Source organism: Symphodus melops (assembly GCF_947650265.1).
Source record: "Symphodus melops genome assembly, chromosome: 7".
Taxonomy (NCBI): Eukaryota; Metazoa; Chordata; class Actinopteri; order Labriformes; family Labridae; genus Symphodus; species Symphodus melops.
In genome coordinates, this window is record NC_136697.1 from 7,903,187 (window position 1) to 7,922,368 (window position 19,182).

The following is a 19,182-nucleotide window of genomic DNA, read 5'->3' on the forward strand; positions in this document are numbered from 1 at the left end:
TAATATCATGACAACCCTGATACTTACCGTAAATTCCGTACTATTGAGCGCACCTGGATATAAGCCGCACCGGCTAAAAATAAGTAAATAAATGTATTTGTACATATATAAGCCGCACTTGATTATAAGCCGCAGGTGTCCACGCTATAACAAGAGCTATTTACACAGACGTAGGCTACCGGTAACATCCGCAAATACTATAGCGTCCGTACGGACGTTAAAGGACGACGAGAGCGTTCAAATAATAATTTTTAATAACCCGATCACTGTCGGCCGTGACCACGCCGTTTACAGCAGAGAGCAACACATAACTTGCCGTAACAATCCAACTCTCTCCCCCAGCGTTCTCTCATACAGCCACTCAACACGTTCTCGCTGGTGCATTCACTGACTCTCCACATAATCGGAATTATGAACACATTATCAACTACTGACTTTACAACATGAACCGTTACAATACGAAGCCTAGCCGACGGTGTCTGTAACACGGCTGATGAAAAAGATGACCGTAATATATTTCACAAGAAAAAGTCCATCCATTCACTGCCTCAGAATGACTTCATTACTCACTTCCTCAGTCTCTGTTGTCGCTGTCAGTGTCATCTTAACGTGCAGCAGCTCTGTTAGCTTCTTTGACAGCCAGGTCGATCGCCTTTAACTTGAAAGCTGCATCATATGTATTTCTCCGTGTGTTTTCCATCATGAGGGTGCGTGCATGAAGCGCAAAATGACTGATATTAAGATCCGACGTGACGAAGTCAAATGTTTTTGCGGCAGAAGCTCATTGTCCCCCATAAAAAATCCATGCATTAGCCGCACCGGAGTAGAAGCCGCAGTGCTCGAAGTGTGAGAAAAAAGTAGCGGCTTATAGTCCGGAATTTACGGTAACTTGAGGAGAATACAGCAGGCTTTAACATGTGCTTCTACAAGTTGACATTGAATATAAAATGTAGGCCACATGTCAGAAACAGCTGTATTATTTTGAATACAATTCTAGACTCTATAAATGTTATCATAGTGACACAGCTGGTGTGCTGAAGGAGTCCAAGTTATTAAATATGAAGAAAACTGTCTCCAGGTTGACATTATTCTGTACGGTCAGTTTTCAGAAACCAGTGTGACTGTTTTTGTCATTAAAACATCATCAACTCATCACATCATCCACCAATTAACAGACTAATGACTGTCCTACCCATCGTTCTGAACACACAGTGATTACCAACACTGCGGTACACGATGGGTAACTTTGGCGTTACAGGGCAGACAGCTGAGCGCCGTCCATGATCACTACTTCTTCTGATTGGCTAACAGGGAGGCTTCCCAGCGCTGTGCCATCGTGTTCTGTCGCCGTGGCACTGAGGAGAGGGAGAGGGGGAACTGGAGGGGGGGGAGGAGGAGGGGGAGATTCAGCTGAACCACTGGAGTCAATATGGATGATGGACAGACGGATGGATAATGTTTGGATTGATAAATGAAGAAATGTAGAGACGATTGGACAGTTTGGAAGGATGGATGATTGAAGAGAGGGTGGAAAAGTTTGGATTGATGATGGTTGGATGGATGAAGAGATGTAGAGGCAATGGGATGGGAACGTTTTGGATGGATTTATGGACAGAAAAATACGGAAACAGATGGACGGGTGGATGGATCACAGACAGGTTAACAACATATTAGAGAAGATGGAACAGTTTGATGGATGAATACGTGATTGATGACTAGATGAAAAACAGTGTTTCTAATCATGAACATATGTGTTAAATTGTGAACTATTGAATAATAAAATTAATCAGTCCAACTGATTAACGAATTAGAAAGTTCACAATTAATAACAGCAACAAATGAATGAATGAGCAGAGGAAGAAATCAATGAGCAAAGACAGTTAAATAAAATATGATTGATATGCTGTGTGTTCATGAACAGAGTTAAAACAGCTGCAGTGTTACTATGACAGATTATATACAAACAGTTCACTGTTGAGGCCAAAGCTCAATCTATCCATATTTATACATTAACAATGAATAAAAAATGGAGTGTTACATATTGTTCAGCACTTAGCAGCTAATAACATTTCACCTGAAGAGCTGGTGGAGACCAAAATAGTGCAAACAGAGACTCCATTTATTTCAGCATTGCTCCAAATCAGAAGTAAACTTTTTGTGAACACATTTTCGATTTACACTTTTATATAGTAGACTTATTGTTGTGTTGTGTGTGTGTGTGTGTGTGTGTGTGTGTGTGTGTGTGTGTGTGTGTGTGTGTGTGAGAGTGTGTGTATGTGTACCGTATGTGTGTGTGTGCATGTGTATTGTATGTGTGTGTGTCAGCCCACCTTTTGGTCACAAGACGAACTAGATCGTTCCATTTTGCGAGTCCTAGAGGGGGAAGAAGGCGAGGAGACACATCTGTCTGGAACCTCTGGAACTGAAAAATAAAAAGGTAATGATTTTCATGTTAAAAAAACGTTCAACCATAAAGGTCTGTGTCCACTTACATCTTTCTTTTCTTTTGCGCTGGCAGCACCCATTTTCATTACAAACTGATGCAGTTAAATATTTTTGGGGCTTAGCATCCTGACAACAAATCAGTGTCGCTGTCAGTTGAAAATAGTTAAACTTTTGGAAAACCAAGGCACTCGTCTGTCACCTCTCCTTTGCTGACCAATCGAAGTCAAGAGGGGGAGGGACTCCTAAGTTAAGATCTGTCAACAAAAACAGTAGACGAAAAACAGAACTTTTTGGTCTTTTGATGAAATCGAATTTCCAGGTGTAGAGCTGCTAACGCCAGGGCAGGATTCATTCATATGGTTTGGTTTTATGTTTTTTCTTGTCATTTGTTCATGAACAAAATAAAATACAATTTTTCAAACCTAGCAACAATAAACACCAATGAGAAGCCCTCTGATATTAAGGTTGTCAGTGCTGCCATGTAAAAACAACAACAACAAAAAAACAGTTAATGGACACAGATCCTTAAAGAAATACATTTTAAAAAATGTATAAAGACAATGCACCCACTGTATTCAGTTTTAGATTGTGGGCTGTTCAGTGGATTGAGAAGGTAAAACACTACATCATCTGCAAACATTAGAGTTAACTAATAAACTAAATAACTCCAACATGAATCCACACAGTGAATATGTTGGTGGTGAAAAGTTACAGCAGTAAAAAAAAACAGCAGGAAATGCAAGGTAATCTAGACTGTACGTACCCTTATAGCTGATGTTATCGTTGAGGCCTGGAGACACCAACACTGTGTCATACCGCTCCCTTCCCTTGCTCCATTCTGCCTCCCTCCTCTTCCTCCACATCTCCTCCCTCTGCCTCCTCCACTCCTCCTCCCTCTGCCTTACCATGCGGATCTCCTGCTCCACCAGCGACTGGCTGCTCAGTGAGCGCAGCTTAAAGAACGGATTGGATGTGAACGTGCTCTCCTGCTTTTCCATGGACACGGGGGCAGAGCTGAGGCAGAACTCAGAGGCGCTGCGAATGATAAGATTGGATGTTTCCACGACGATGACATTGGCAGAGGACAGAGCATCGTGGCTCGTAGGCCAATCGGAGAGGCCGCCGATTGCAGAGGTGAGAAGGCGGGTCCTGGACGCAGGACTTGAGGAGTCTGGCTCCAGTATGATAACATTATTGGCGGTCATCTCATGGTATGCAGACCGCGGAAGGGAAGAAGAGCAGGAGGGGGAGGGGGAGATGGACAAGGTAGGGGTACGACAAGCTGGAGGTCGAGGTGGAGATCTTCCTGTTTGCAGGCTGGATGGTCTGACCGCAGAACAAGAAGAGAAAAATCAGAAACAAGTGCAACATCAGACTTTCATGTGTCAGAAGGCTGCAAAGAAGAATAAAAGAATGAAAACTAAAGTTTCTGACTTAATGTAACCACCATGAGCTTAGTCTTTGCAATAAAGAAGCTTAGAGATCACTGTTTACATAACTCTGTTTAAGCAATCTAAAATGAAAACATAATACTTCTCTCTACAAGTATACAAATACACACTCACTATATAAGACTTCTCCTCAGACTTCATGGACGCTTGAATGTGTCCTATGGCTTAAGATGCACAAATTTAGACCTTCAGTCCCATCTTGGCACTGGATTTAGTGGCTACAGCATCCCCCCTCTGAGTCCAATGGGAATGTGTACTTAAGTGGCTCTAACTCGAGCTGCATCCCTGCTCGTTATTTCTTCTGCCAAAACTCTAAATAAGCTAAAGGCACTGGTTGATCACAGTGACTGCTGCAGTGTTTTAAACCCTGCACCCGACCCAGCATTCCTGCCTCAGGTCCTGGGGAAGTTGTCCACCTGTCCAGTTGTTCAAAATACGGTTGTTAACCTCTATTACTGGTGGTCAGCATAACCAGTGTGTCTGTTTCTATTTTAGTCGTCCTTTATTTTTACTCGACCTAGTCTCGAACCTAGACTTATGTTACCTGGGTATATTCAGGCCCTGAGCGATTATCCCCCTCTCCCTGCGGTGTCTCTCCTCTCTCTCCAAAGTCAATCGGATCTCTCTCTCCACGGCGGTCTCTGGCTCCTCCAGGGGGCTGCGGTACGAGGAGTCATCCAGACCAGAGTCCTCTGAGCTGGGGGACAGGGTGGAGGACAGGGGGGGCTCTCTAGTCACCGGATAATGGATCTCTCTTTGAAAGGGCAGAAAGACACCTGGTATTAGATGAGACGTACAGAAAAAAGGTACAAGATGTTTCTTTTTATTTAATCTTTCCACATTTCTTTTGGGCTACCGTGTGCTCCAGGAAAGTCATCTAAGTGAGTTACAGTCTTCTTTTAGGCGTGTAGAGCTAGTTGTTCTGCCTCACATATTAAAAATCAATCTCACAGTCAGATATAACTGAATTATGTAATGTTAGTGCACTATGTTGAAGAGAAGTGTTCGTAAAGTTCAGGCTAAGAAACTAAGAAATCAAATGTGTCCACTGACGGCGTCTTTTCCTTCGCTGTCAGTCCTTGACCTTAATTATAGAGCTTCTCATCAGCGTTTACAGTTGATGGGGAATCAAAGTTTTTTTTTTAGCATTTCTACTTCACATGGTGGTGAATGTTAAGCATATTTTAAACTGCTCTCTATGCTTAATATTTGCTTGTATTAAAACAGGGAAAAATCAAAGAAAAACAATGGAAAAGAACCATATCTTGACATTTATAGAAGTTCTACAACTGAAAACTGTTCCCTCAAAAAATCCAGTCAGGTGTGTGAAATTAACATCTCGGGTTAGTGAGTCCTCTGCCATTGTTGTCGAGAACATCTTAATCTGTCCAATACATCATAAGTATAAACTGTTACATTAAATCAACCTGACACGCCAACACGGTCAAAGAACTGTATGCTTCCAAACACACCTGAATCCAATTACCTGCAACCTTGGCTTTAAGCACAGCTCAAGTGAAGACTCCACCCAGTGGCCAGTGTCGGAAATACATAAACACAAATACAAAAACAAGCATTTTGGCTCCGACAGTCAGGCAAAATGAGCGAAGGCTAAAACAGAATGGCTGAAAACGCTGATAAGGCTGAAAATGTTGAAAACCCAGTCGGTAGAAAAATAAGCATGGCTGGCTTTTTTTCCACAAGTATCTACCTCACCTGTGTGTGAGGCGGGGGCTGAAGGGAGGTGGTTTAAGCCCTGGTCTGTACCTGTGTTTGAGGCGAGGGCTGCGGGTCGGGGGGTACAGGGAGGAGTGGGTCCCCTGGAAACTCCCTGGAGATCTAAGTCCTGGCTTGGGGGTGGGTTGACCTTTGACCTCCTCCTCCATCTTCTTCCACTGGCGGCGAGCCAACAGGAAGTCGACATGCTCCGTGGAGACGTTCTCACTGAGGGTCTCCTGGAGGACGCAGAAGTCTGTGGGGACCTGCTAGAGACCAGGATCAGGATTAACTCAGGTGTTACAGACTGATAAGAGGTGTGAGGGAGATTTACACTAAGAACACAAAAAACGTTGTATTATTATTATAAATGTTTAAAGGCTCATTAAAACATACAAACCTGTGATCTCTGTTTAAATCTATCAGTCCATGTTTTATCATGAACTTGTCTTTTTGTTGTTTCTGTATTATAAACAGCTGAGGTGAATGACGTGTTTGGACACGTCTCGGATCACAGACTAGAGGATCCGTTGCACGATGTTCATTCACTGACAGATAGATGGTTCTTTAAACGTTAAAGGTTTTAAAGAAAATGAAGACACAAAAGGAAAAAATGAAGGAAAAAGCAGCAGAGGTTGAGCACTGGTACGGTGTGATGACAGATCACATTAACAATCAGAAGCTCTTAAAGTGGCAAATCTCTTACAAACCCAGATCATTTAAAATCAGCTAAAATTGTCCGGATGACATTTTAAGTGTTATTTTATATCTTAACTTGTGTGTCCTGTTGACTTTTCCTTTCCTTCTTTTCTTGAACAGCGTTGTTGTAATATGAGAGTTAGTGTGACCAGTCAGTCAGACAGCCGTAAATAAGAGTTAATAAATTCAGATACAGGCGTGACCAGACAAGTGCTGGTTGAAGAATCTGATTGGTTCTAGTTCGTATTTTAAACTCATAGCATGCCAAACATATTCACACAATGAGGAGTGTGCCTGTGTCCTTCTAACAACTTTAAACTCTAATAAAGAACTACAAAACTGACAAAGCTGTGGGGAGCAAAAGTCATCCTTTCAGCTCCATCAGTAAACCGAACTCCATTCTCTCTGTGTTCAGAACACAAACAATGTATTAAATTATATATTATAACAAATCTGCATGTATTACTCCTGTGAAAACCAAAGTTTGTCAATGAAAGGAAGAAGAAATGCCCATTAAGGAGAGCAAAAAGAAAGAGGGAAAGTGAAGAAAGGAAAAAGAAAGTAGAGTGGTAAGTGCAGCAGATAATTGAATTTGTTTTTGACGTTTAACTTGAGTTACTCCTGGCAGGAAGTTTATGTCATTTGTGTCGATCTGTTTTTTGTTCTTTGCGTTTATATTTAAAAATCCTACGAATGTGAACTCTGAAAATAAAAAAAAATCTTTACACTATGCAATTTTCTGAAGCTTGATTATTTGTAACATATTGACTCTGCCTTAGGCCCTAACAGACAAATCACTGCTCTTCCAGAGTTTCATAATGTTTTGGTAAAAGGACTGTCTGATGTAAAAAAATAAAATAAAATAGTTTTAACTGTTCTTAAAAGAGGAGAATGACTCCTCTCTCAGGGATTTTTTGAATTAACTTATTGTTTGTTTAAATACAGCTGAGGCACAGGTAGGACAGGTGTGCAGAGGTTAATGTTGTGATGTTTTGTTACGTGTCTGAGCATTAAGAATCAGAGATGTTTAGTTTCGCTGAAACACCTGAGACACCTTCTTCAGTGTGTGTGTGTGTGTGTGTGTGTGTGTGTGTGTGTGTGTGTGAACAGAAAGCTGGTCAGGGTCTTACCCTCCTGTCGGGGTCTGAGGAGCTCGTTGTGGAGCTGCAGGAGGGCGACCTCAGGAACAGATTTCTCGTACTCCTCGTTGAATCCTCCTTGCTCTGCTCCTCTGCTCCAATCTCTCCTTCCTGCCCCCCTACGTCCTCCTCCCGATTTTCTCCTGCTTCTTCCAGGTTGGTGACATCACAGGGGGAGGAGCCTGCCCAGTGGTCATCCCCCGTGTCACTGTCTGAGTAGACGATGGCGAGCTCGGCCTGCAGACAGTCGCTCAGGTCGTCTCTGTTCTCCTCAGTGTGTTCTGATGGAGCAGGACACACGGGGAGCTCAGAGAGGAGGAGGAGCTCCTTCGTCTCCCCGTCTGTCTCTCCTCTCAGTCCGTCCTCTTCTTCCGTCTTTTCTCCATCTCTCTCCTCTGTCTCTTCTTCTTTTATTTGTCCTTCTTCTTCTCCCTCTAAAACTTCACTCTCACATTTACTCTCATCTCCTCCCTCTGCTTCTCCCCTTCCTTCATCTTCTTCTTCTCTCTCTTTCTCCTCTTCTCCTTTATCGCCTCCTCTTTCATCTCCTCCCTCACTCCCTCCTATCTCTGTCTCCTCCCCTCCTTCCCTCTCTCCTCCCTCCTTCCCTCCTATCACTGTCTCCTCCCCATCTTTTGTCTCTCCTCCCCTTTGCTCGGAATCAAAAACGAGATAGTCACACTCGTCTTTTCCGTCTTCTCCCTCTTCAGTCTCTTCTCTCTCCTGCTCGTCTCCGTTTGGCTGCTGCCCCCCGTGGCTCTCTGGGAAATGGAGTTCCTCTGCTTCCTGGCTGTGCCAGCTCTCTAAATCAGTCAGCGGTGGTGATGAGCTGATCTCCATGGTAACTGGATCTGTTGGCTGTTCTGCAGTGGTGGGGTCGTCAGCAGCGTTAATGTTACTGGAGCTACTGTCGTCGTGGTTTCCGTCAGTCAGTTCAGCTTGTGTCCTCCTTAAACCGGTTGTTGCTCTCTGTTGACATAAACAAACACTGAATCAAGGGGTGATTATTTATTCAAGTTTTTATTCTGATTAGTTCTGGCCAGGCGTCTGTGGAAGCTGTTCTAAGCTTTATATTACTTTAGCTTGCAGGCTAGTCTCGGTTGTCTTATCCTCAATGTTGAAATCCCGGTTGGACTCACTTTATTCTCTATGTTTCTGTAATATTGATGTTATTTTGTGTCTTTCAACGATTCAAACTTCCCTATCCATCTTTCACTCTCTCTCCCATATATAAACAGTTACACAGAGCGCCCCTACAGGCCTGGAGCACTTCCATTGAAGGTTGAACTGAGAGCGTTTACGTACTTGCAGTTGTTTTCTGAATGTACGTTTTGTTTCTGTATTTGCAGCACGTTTAATGTCAATGCTGTTGTTTTATCTATTTGAAGTTTGTTTGTGTCTTTGCAGCGCGTTTCTGCTGTTTTATTTGATTTGGGAGTTTGCATTTGTTTTTTTAATTGTTCAGTGTTTCTGAATATGCTGTGCGTTTTTCTAAATGTGTGTCGCTTCAGAAGTTTAAGAGCGTGTTACCCCTACTGGCCACAGAACAGTACACACTACATCAAAAAAAATACAATGTTTCAGGATAGAAGTTGTTATTTTTGAGACAGTAGTAAGTGAGAAAACCTGAGTGACCCCTCTGTCTCGAGGTTGATCTCTTCTGTTGAAACAGAAAATCTAGAGTTACCCTCATTTCAGGGTTTACTGACTCAGTGTTTGCGTAAAACCTTCTTTCAGAAAGGGGCCCCAGCTCTAGACAGGAAACCGTTTGTATCTTCTCTGTCTGCTGTTTCACACTCGGTTTACTGTCACAATCAGTGAACGTACATGCAGTTAGAAAAGCTGTAAGTGCGACTAAAATCGGCGTGACGTATCAGGAAACAGAAGAAAGGTCCAATAAAAAAAAGCTGAAGAGGAGCACTCCGCCACAGGAGGCGGACGAACTTCTGCCAATAAATGGATTCTTCCCCAGTGCTTGTACACAAAAGAACAATCAAATGGACTAATTTAGTTAACTGTAGCTCCACTTAACACATTACACAGTCAGCATGGAATCACGCTGACTGTGTAATGTGTCTCCAGCTGAGTCCTAAAAGACACACTACATAGTGCACTCTACATGTACAGTGGAAAGGCCATTTTGTAGTGCTGTATGAAGTCGGAGTATCATCGTACCCGATAGCGCACGCCACAATGCATTGTGCAAAGTAGTGTACAACTGATTGTTCGTAACCAATCATTATATTCCATCATCACACGCTTTCATGAGTGGAAAGTGACGTCTCAGACAGCGGAGAGGAGTAACCAGCCTGAAGACAGTTTGAAGACATTAAATCAAGTTAACAAAGTGTACATGAAGATTTATCTTTAGCTTCTCCTCATGAAGCTGACAGGCACCCGACCCTCATCTGTAAGCACATTTAAATCAGTTTTGGTATAAAAAAAGGTTTCATTAAAAAACTGCAATACTTTTTAATTAACTTATCTTGATGGTGTTTTGATCTCTGTGTTGAGGCGCACATTTTAATGTAATGTATAACATCCCTCAATCAAATATCAGGGAGTCATCTTCTGGTATGAGTAGTTAGATTGAGTTATTCCCTCAGTGTTGTTGACAGAGAACACAAAAACATTGTCAGTCATTCACTGTCATAATAATTTGCATGTAATATACTGTGCGATACCCTGAACGTTGTCTCTACATTTTAATATATGGTTTGTTTAGATGAGCTTGTATTACCATTTATACGGCTTTAATATCAACCAAAAGAAGGTGTCAACATCTCCCACACACATCTTTATATTGTCTTTGTGTGCCTCGTATTTGGTACCTGTTACAAGTAAATGGCTTCTTCCATCTGTTTGCATTCAAAAGCAGATGATACACTATAACCATGTCGGGTTATTTATTTATTTGTAACTAATGGGTGTCTGTTTGAGGGCTTCTCCGTGAACAGATGTAATCAATGTTTCTTTTAATGTATGCTGGTTCCTTTGAGTTGCTTTTATATAGTGTTTTATCCATGTCTGGAACGCTGAAGTCCTGTCCGCACCTCAAATTTACCTCCGGGTACTAAAAAAGAAACTTTGAACTTTGTTTTGCTTTTCTGGCTGCACATTATTTTCTAATAATGATTTTTTTGGCTTGTTTTGCCTTTATTTTAGCATTAGGACAATGGATAGTCAGAAATCAGGGAGAGACAGAGGCAGAGAGAGAGAGAATGATGTGGGAGTGGAGCCACAACTCCTTGGGCGTCTGTTTAGCGGTCTATGGCCTACACACAGGGGCGTGCGCAGTAGCCACTAGTTTACCAGCACCCAAAACTAAACAGTACTTTTGATGGCAGTGTCCCCCTCAGGAATTGCTCTTGAAAATTGTCCTCTTTGTTGTCCCCCCCCAATAGTGAAGTGAGATATTGGCCCTTGGTTAGGAGCACACAGTCTGCTTGCTCTGCTCGTAGAAGCTCCAGGGAGGGTCAGTGTGTCTCTGAAGCTGCTCTGCTGCCACTATATGTCATGTTGATCTAACTAATATTTTACTTTATTCATTTATGCAGCTTCAGAACGACTGGGCTGAAGATGACCTACAAAGTCAGAAACACTGCAGGCTGCACACAGACAGCTTGCTTTTATCATCACTCACTTCTCATCTGGATCTATTTATAGCGCAGAATTTATTTTTATTCACATTACTGTGTAAAATTCAGATTGTACTCCTTTAATAATGATGCATTCTGAATGATCAGGAAACAGCTCCTCTTATTCGTTCAGACACATCAGGTTTGTCGGAAGTCTAGAGACAGCCTCAACACTCAAACCAGTAATTAAACACACAGATATGCCACACACACACACACACACACACACACACACACACACACACACACACACACACACGGGCGCACACAAAAGTGTTTCTATAAATGTTGAACCGGAGCCTTAAGTTGGTTGCCATGGCGACGATGCGTTGGCTGTGAGTGGGTTTGCGGACTATTATGGTCTGTGGTTTCAGGCATGTGCTGGTGACAGGCTGGAGGTGTTGCTATGGTAACACAGAGTCCAAATGCAGAGGTAGGCGTACTAAAGTTGCTCCTCTCTAAATGAAGTCACCATCACACTGAAACAAGTCTTACTGACATGTACCATGATTCTGAAAGTTGTACAGATTAAATATTCTGTTTACACCTCAAAGTTTAAGATGTAGAATTTTTTTTAAATTCAGTTACAAATAGACAACAGTGATGATAAAAATAACTGAACTATAAACGTTTGAACTTGTCAAAATTATCCGTGTGAATCTCTCTAACGAGAAACAAATTGATGCTTGATCCTACAGGCCTGCAGACTGTCTGTCAGCCTGAGCAGACTTCACACTGTTCAGGTAGAATCGGATCAATGATTCCTCGCTGCACACTTGTGTCAACAGACCTCCTGAAAGCTGCCAGAACACCAGAAGCACCTGAACCCACAGCTTAAACAGCCTCCAGGTGGAAACTGAATGATGCATTATTCAGACACAGCCTTAATACAATTCTACATTTCTACAGTTCACTTAGCAGACGCCCTTCATCCAAAGCGATGTACATGTACATCAGAAAGTAAGTACAACACAAGCAAGGACCTAGAAAAGAAGAAAGAACGTTAGTAAGTGCAAACACAAAAGTCTGATCGTACACATGGGTGCTGACAGGCGGTGCGGGTCTTAAGAGCTCTAATCAGCATCAAAACCATCTTAAAACTTGTTGTTCATACAACAAAGATCAAGCTGTTTTATGCAGTTCTGTGCAATGTTTGTGCTACTCTTCAATCATTTTTCACCAAGACTAACTTTGGCCATGCAGTCCAGTCATGAAGTCATCACAAAGCTCTGTGGTGTTCACGTTTTCATCACTTTGATATAATTAACACGACTTGTCATGTCTCCGTTGTCTATACTCACTTCTAACTCCCCTCTGATGCATTTTTCAGAATAAGCTGCAGTGTTTTTATTTGAAGGGCAAAGGAGTGACCAACCCTACTCTGTCTCTAATTGGCTGATACTCGTTGCTTTCACTGGTGCATTTAGCGGAGCAGTAGGATGGGTTATACTTCGACGACACCAAATATTTAGAAATGCAAATGGGAGTGGCTGTGCCATCTTTTTTTTTAACCACAGTTTTATTCTCATGAGGCCATAATCGTACATGGTATACTGCTGAATGAGTGCTAGATTCATGGTCTGTCTTTCTGTACTTCACAACAATCAGCGCAGCATGAGAGCTTGCATACTGTAAACTAGCAGGATTAGAAACTTCACATGGTGAAAACAGATGGCACTAAAAGAGCTTCACGGCTGGACACAGTGTTGAACAGAAATCAACACCAAAGGAAGACGGTTTAAAGCATGTTTCACTCTGAGAGACACAAACAGGAGAGCTCTTTTCTAGTCTTCTGACTTCTCAAAGCGCTTTCACACCGCAGGTCACACATTCACATTCACACACTGATGACAGAAGCTGCTGTGTAAAGTGACCATCACAAGTGACTCATCTGGTCATACACCACTGACTGAAGCAGCGGGAGCAACTTGGGGTGAAGTATTTTGCCCAAGGACACATCAAACATGTGGCTGCTGATGGATGAATGACTCCACTAACTGAGCCACAGCCAGCCTTTGATTGGGATTAAATTTGGGATTAAATTTGTGGATATTACGGTACTCCTCAATAGAAGAGTGTCCTCTAAAAGTTGTTGTTTTTGTCGCTGACAGGCTCAGATTATCTTAAGTCTGTGATGACATTACAGGAAGGATCCTACAGAGACACAACTTTTTGTTAAAGATGATTAAACCGCTGTTACATCACTCTTTACAAACACACCAGACTGGGTTTATAAAAACAGCAATTTGAACTCACAGAACACCTGTATTGTTGTAACGCTGCCTTAATCATCATGTGTGACACAAACATGATTTTAGATCTAATGAAGATCTCTGAGTTCTGTGAGGTAAAATCACTGTTTCATAGTCTTGTGTTTAAAGAAATTGATGCGTCATCTATTTCTGGTTAAAAAGATTGTTTTATCCCTTTTACATGGCGACCTACGTCCTGACTCTCAGTGCCTGTCATAAGACAAAGCTCTCTGTGGCAGACATGACTGAGGATGAATGAGGAGATTTACTGAGTATTTATACGTCTGCAGTCCTCCAATCATTTTTCTCCGAAGATAAGTCTTCAATTTGTCAGAGAGGTCAAAGCATCTGGGGGAGGATTTCAGCTCCCAGCTCTAATCCCAGCGTCCGATCACTGCTTGTCTGGCTCTGAACCAAGATGGTCGACATTTTCAAAACTTTTTGATTCCACATTTTAAAAAGAGCAATCTTTGTCAAGCTTTAAAAATGAGTACAGGTAAAGAAAAACTACAAAGCTTCAGTTATGTGTCCTGCACATTGTCTAAACTGTGTGTAGGAGTTTACCTGTTATTCGGTCATAAAGAAAACAAAAAAGCAGTATATGGCGTGAATATAGTTTCTATTTTTGTTGCCATGGTATCAATGAGGTATCAATGCTGTTTGATTTTTATTTGTAGGCTATTAAGGTTCAATTCGGATGTCATGACAGCAGAACTCTGAACCTGTTAAGTAAGTTCACCCTGAGTGTGGAATCTCTGATTATTACCCTCAGCTCAAACATCTGGAGACAGCATCATCATCATCTCTCTGTGTGTGTGTGTGTGTGTGTGTGTGTGTGTGTGCGCGCGCGCGTGGGAGGATTACTGATCAGCTTTAGGCCTCATGTGTTTTATAGAAGAGGATGATGAGTGAAGCAGCGTGGTTCAGACAGACAGCACTTCTACAAGGTCCCATTCTGCGCGGATCTGTTCTCATCACTTCTAATGATCCATTCTGTTCTATGTGGTTCTATGTTGTCCTCTCCTGTTCTGTCAGATGAGTGCTGAGCCATCCTGTTACATAACGCATGTCCTCATACCGGGCGAAGCACCAGAATCGTGACAGATAAGCGTTCATACAGAAGCCAAGACACCCGCTCTTTGATGGTAGCTCGTGCTATAAGCTTAAGCCTCGCGCGCATGCACCCCTCGCGCACAGGCTGCAGGACGGCCGCCAAACACCCCTAAATCTGCAGCCGGAGCACGGATCGTTTTTAACCTACCAGCAGCTTCCAGCACAGCAGCCAGAACGAGATCATCTCCAGCCGGCCGCGGCGCGCGCATTCCTCTCCACCTTGCTTTCCCAACGGCAGCGCGAGCAGCCAGGCGGCCACCCGCTGGCGCGAGGACGGACGCATACAGGCTGCGGCGTGTGTGTGTGTGTGTGTGTGTGTGTGTGTGTGTGTGTGTGTGTGTGTGTATGTGTGTGTGTGTGTGTGTATCTGTGCGTGGCTGAGAAAGAGATGAGAGAGAGGAAACAGAATATCGACCAGATCTGTTCTGATGGTAGTGAAACAGAGCGGAAGAGATAAATCATATTGACAGTATTCTCTCTCTCTCTCTCTCTCTCTCTCTCTCTCTCTCTCTATCAGAGCGTGCTGTGCTCGGACCCCCCCAACACTGTTATAGATATAGCCTATCTAACAAGTGGGCAACGACTTCACTAAATCAAGGTGTAATAGGATACCTTATTGGTGACGTCACAACTATGCGCACCAGAACATGAAGTTTGTATAACAAGAATATTATCTCAATATTAAAACTTCTTGGTGCAGTTTAAAATAAGAACCACCCTTACACGAATTTCATCAGTAGATAGAGTCCGCCAATACAATGAATAATAATAAGAAGAATAAGAACAAGAATTGTCCCTATTAAGCTGCATGGTCACAAAAACAATCCTAAAAGTCTTCTCATTGTTTAAGTACTGACACATCACATATCAGCATTGCAGATATATGAGTGAAAACTGGTGCCGAGCACAAAAACTCAAGCGGCCGAAATGGGCGTTTATGAGGAGTTTCTGGACTTTGTGGATCTCTGCTAATGAATGGACTAAAAAGTGAGTAATCTGTAACCTTTTTTTTCTTAATGTAGAACTTTTTTTTTTAAGTCTTCAGCAAGCAGCGGAGGCTTCTTTTACTTGACTAGATTTATAAAAGACATGATTCGCTTTAAAATCAAATGGTGTCAACAACAGAAGTCGTTCACACCCAATATTTGGGGATTCTTTTTTTTTTTTTTATTAACAAAACATGATGCAACGTTTTGACATGGCTGGAGAGGACTGGGGGTTCCCCTCACTCCCCTTCAGCTCCTCCTTCTTTTCCAAATGAATCTAGCTGAATCCAGGACCATCCAGGTCAATATCTATCCCAGTTTTAATTTGGCACGCTTTCAGTGAATATTGATGTATCCATGTTCGTGCTCTCCCTCATCGCCCTGGGTGTGCAGGTTTCAGACAGGTCAATATGAAGCCTGGTGCATGCTCAGAGGGTCTCACACAGAGCACACTCACTGCTGTAAAAATACTGCTCTGTAAATATTGAACTCACCATGCTTTTATTATTTTTATTTAAGTATGGTTGGCAGAAACTTAATCTACTGCAACCAGGTCTGTTCCCCTGTATTCAGCTACAGATCAAAGAGATGTTTGTGAACAAGAGAAGTCTTAAGGAGGATGTCCTTCACTCCTCTCCAGCTCCTCCCACTTTTCTAGAAGTTGCAAACTTTTTTGTGCCACTTAGACAGTGCTATCTCTCTCTTGTTTAAAAATACCACTGACCTTAACCTTTGTCAGTGTGATTTCCTATCAGAGGTCACTGACTGGATCACACCTTTAATAATGTAATTCCATATGTGCCTGTAATCCTGCTCCATGCATAATAAAGATTTAATATAATAACGTGATTAATGCATGCAGAGGATCTTCTTTTTCAACACTGAATAATTACATGTTTTTGTATTCAGCTGATGACAGACAAGGTCAGAGAGAGATGAAACTGTGATCAAACGCGCGCACACACACGATTGACAAGATGGATGGAGCATGGGGACAGATAGGTTCACAGATCAGAGCAGTAACCTTTTTAACGTTTTTGTTTTAGGGGTTTAGATCCATTGTCTCTTATATTAGTTTATTTTTTGATTGATTTATTTAATTCTATTGTTGCGTCATTTATAAACAGTACGCCCAGCACAGGCTCAAAACATATTATCATCTAAACATAGAGCAGAAACCAAAATGAGACACTAACAATAGAAAAACTAACAGGGTAAACTATTGTAACATTTATTAAGGGAGAAAAGTGACCGACTTATGAACACTGAAAGTAAACAACTGTTCCCTCCTGTCATCATCACAGCTACTAAAATTTCAGGATTTTATAACGGACGACTTAATGCGAGAGGAAAGATTCCTGTTCTCAACTGAGTAACCACATGTCTCAATGCTAGTTTGCTTAAAGATACAATTCAATAACATTTTTGGACTTTAAAAAAAAAAAAAAAAAGATTTCATATAACCATTTCTTGTAAAATCCCTGGTGTAACCTTTTCTCATTGTCTTCAGATTGAGTGGTTCATATTTCTCAATATGTAACTCAGCTTCTCCAAAGACGGCATGAACACAACCCAAAGAAAGATGAAAAACTTTCTGTTCAAACATTATGTTTGCTTTGACCCTTTTCAGCTCTTGTTTGAGGTTAGGTACCCAGAGGGAACGTGAGTGATGTAAGTGCACAGTGATTGGTCCATACATCAGTGTGCATTGATTGATTGAGCACAAGAGCTAATCCAGTACAGCCAAGTGACATTTTTAAATCCCACTGTAAATAACGGTTGCTGTTTTGAAAGCTCCTAAAATCCTTACAAAACACTGACAAATGAAAACAATGCTTTCAAAGTTAGCTAATCACACACAACAAACATACAGCTCCTATCAAGTCATCCTTGTTATTTTCAGTTGTATGTGATGTTGCATGTCAAACTCTTGGCCAGCTTACGTCACTTCATCATACATAACTAGAAAAAAAAAGTCTGCATGGTGATCCATTTTATAGTTATTGGGGGAAAATGTTTTCCCTTTCTTTGCAAATTATCCTCACGGTAAAAATGTGTTATTTCACAAGCACTCACACTACCAGCCAAACACAGCTGGAGTAAAACAAAAGATTCTGCTGAGAGTTGGTGGTAACTGCACCGGACTGTAATGTCACGCTCTAACCTTCCAGTGATCAGGGGAAAAAAAATCCACCTCTGTATGATTTAAGAATGGCCTCACAATAAAGTTGAAAAAGTGTTACCCCTCCCTTCCTCCTATCATCGTCTTTATGTGGACAGAAGCTGTCCAGATGACTTTCCTTCACATTGAGACACAAAACATGAGCGAACTGCACAGAGTAGGGCAACTTTTTGGACATGTTTGTGGCTGAATATCATCAAAGCTATATGTGTTGTAAATTACACCTTAAGAGGGAGCAGATAGAGCGAGCTAATGACTGTTAGCTCTGTCCATGGTGCTGAAATAAAACTCCAACACACGCTCCCGCACGCACACAAATCCCTGGAAGTTAAATAATCAATGGGACATTTTTCAGAATATTCTTTTCTGTTTTTAACATAACAGGATATGTTTTTTGGAATCACAGATGAAAGACCGGAGCCTTAGATTGATTTGCTGTATAGAACATTTACTTGTTTTTATAATCAATAGAAAGACCATACATGGGATGTTACACTATGAGCTATGAAGACTGAGGGGAGACACATATTGTTTGGAAAATTGTAAATACAAGCTGTCGGACCTCAGTATGATGAAGATAGATTCACACATTCAGACCAGATTATCACCTGACTTGACACCAAACACACAGCAGATAATTGTATTCTTCATTCATGTACCAAAACTCTGAAGAACAAAGCCTCAGCTTAAACTGAAAAACAAGAATAAAGCAGTCTTCTGTCATCACATATCAGTGACTGGAACTGTCTATTCACTGTAAGAGAGCAGTTAGCAGACAGCTCAGGAGACACAAGGGCACAAGGACAGGTGAGAACATGAGGACAGGTGAGTCTTACCTGCTGATCCAGGGGTTAGAGGAGCAATGTATCGACTGGAGAACAAACCACTCCGTCTCTGAAGCACAGCTGTTCTCCTCTGCCTCATATTATCCCTTGTCTTTGCCCTTTATACCCCCCCCTCCCTCTTCCCCTCCCCCCTCATGCACACACATCAGTGCCAGCATGGGGGGGTGGGGGGGGGGGGGGCATGTGTGGGCAGCAGCCAATCAGAACACAGAAGCTTTAGTGACATTAGAGACTCACACATGTTCACATTTTCACACTGACACACTTTTTATAGGACGGATACAGGCATTCAAATTATCACACTCACACTCACACACACACATTTGCCCTGTGTGAGCGTCTGATCCGTACGTTGTGAGGATTAGTGTGTTGTTGTTATTCTGACGTTAAACTAAACTTCATAATCTCTCTGGCTCTGGCTCCTCTCTGTGCCTAATGCTCTGATTTCATGTTTTTATGATTTTATGTTTCATATTGAAATGGAGAGCTTTGACATCAAACTGATTTAGATGCTGTGTCTTGTGAGGTAAGACTGTTATGTAATAATCTGATGTATAACGTGATGTCACATCACTGTAGAATTTGTACTCCGAGTGCTTTCACAGAACGACACAAGAGTAGGAAACACAAGAAAATAAAAGCAGGAACACAGAGATATCAGAATATACAAAAATAAAAATACATAGTGATAAAAACATTTAAAGTGAACATGTAAA

General features: G+C 41.9%; 1 protein-coding gene across 4 annotated transcripts; it reads right to left on the reverse strand.

Annotated features, from left to right (window-relative positions):
- Positions 1-976: 976 nt before the first annotated feature.
- Positions 977-18,582, reverse strand: LOC306826451 (uncharacterized protein). Of its 4 annotated transcripts, none has more exons than XM_079347803.1 (7): positions 18,458-18,582; positions 7,442-8,419; positions 5,664-5,881; positions 4,441-4,650; positions 3,209-3,771; positions 2,331-2,422; positions 977-1,377 (listed from the first exon to the last, which is right to left on the reverse strand). In XM_079347803.1, the coding sequence occupies exons 2-7, from the start codon at positions 8,288-8,290 to the stop codon at positions 1,288-1,290; spliced, it is 2,022 nt and encodes a 673-aa protein (XP_079203929.1). In that variant the 5' UTR covers positions 8,291-8,419; positions 18,458-18,582; the 3' UTR covers positions 977-1,287. The 4 variants fall into 4 exon arrangements, with proteins under 4 accessions (XP_079203929.1, XP_079203927.1, XP_079203930.1 ...); XM_079347801.1 differs by lacking the exon at positions 18,458-18,582 and adding an exon at positions 14,602-14,969 and having other exon boundaries at positions 5,664-5,878; XM_079347804.1 differs by lacking the exon at positions 18,458-18,582 and adding an exon at positions 14,602-14,968.
- Between the last annotated feature and the right edge of the window lie 600 nt (positions 18,583-19,182).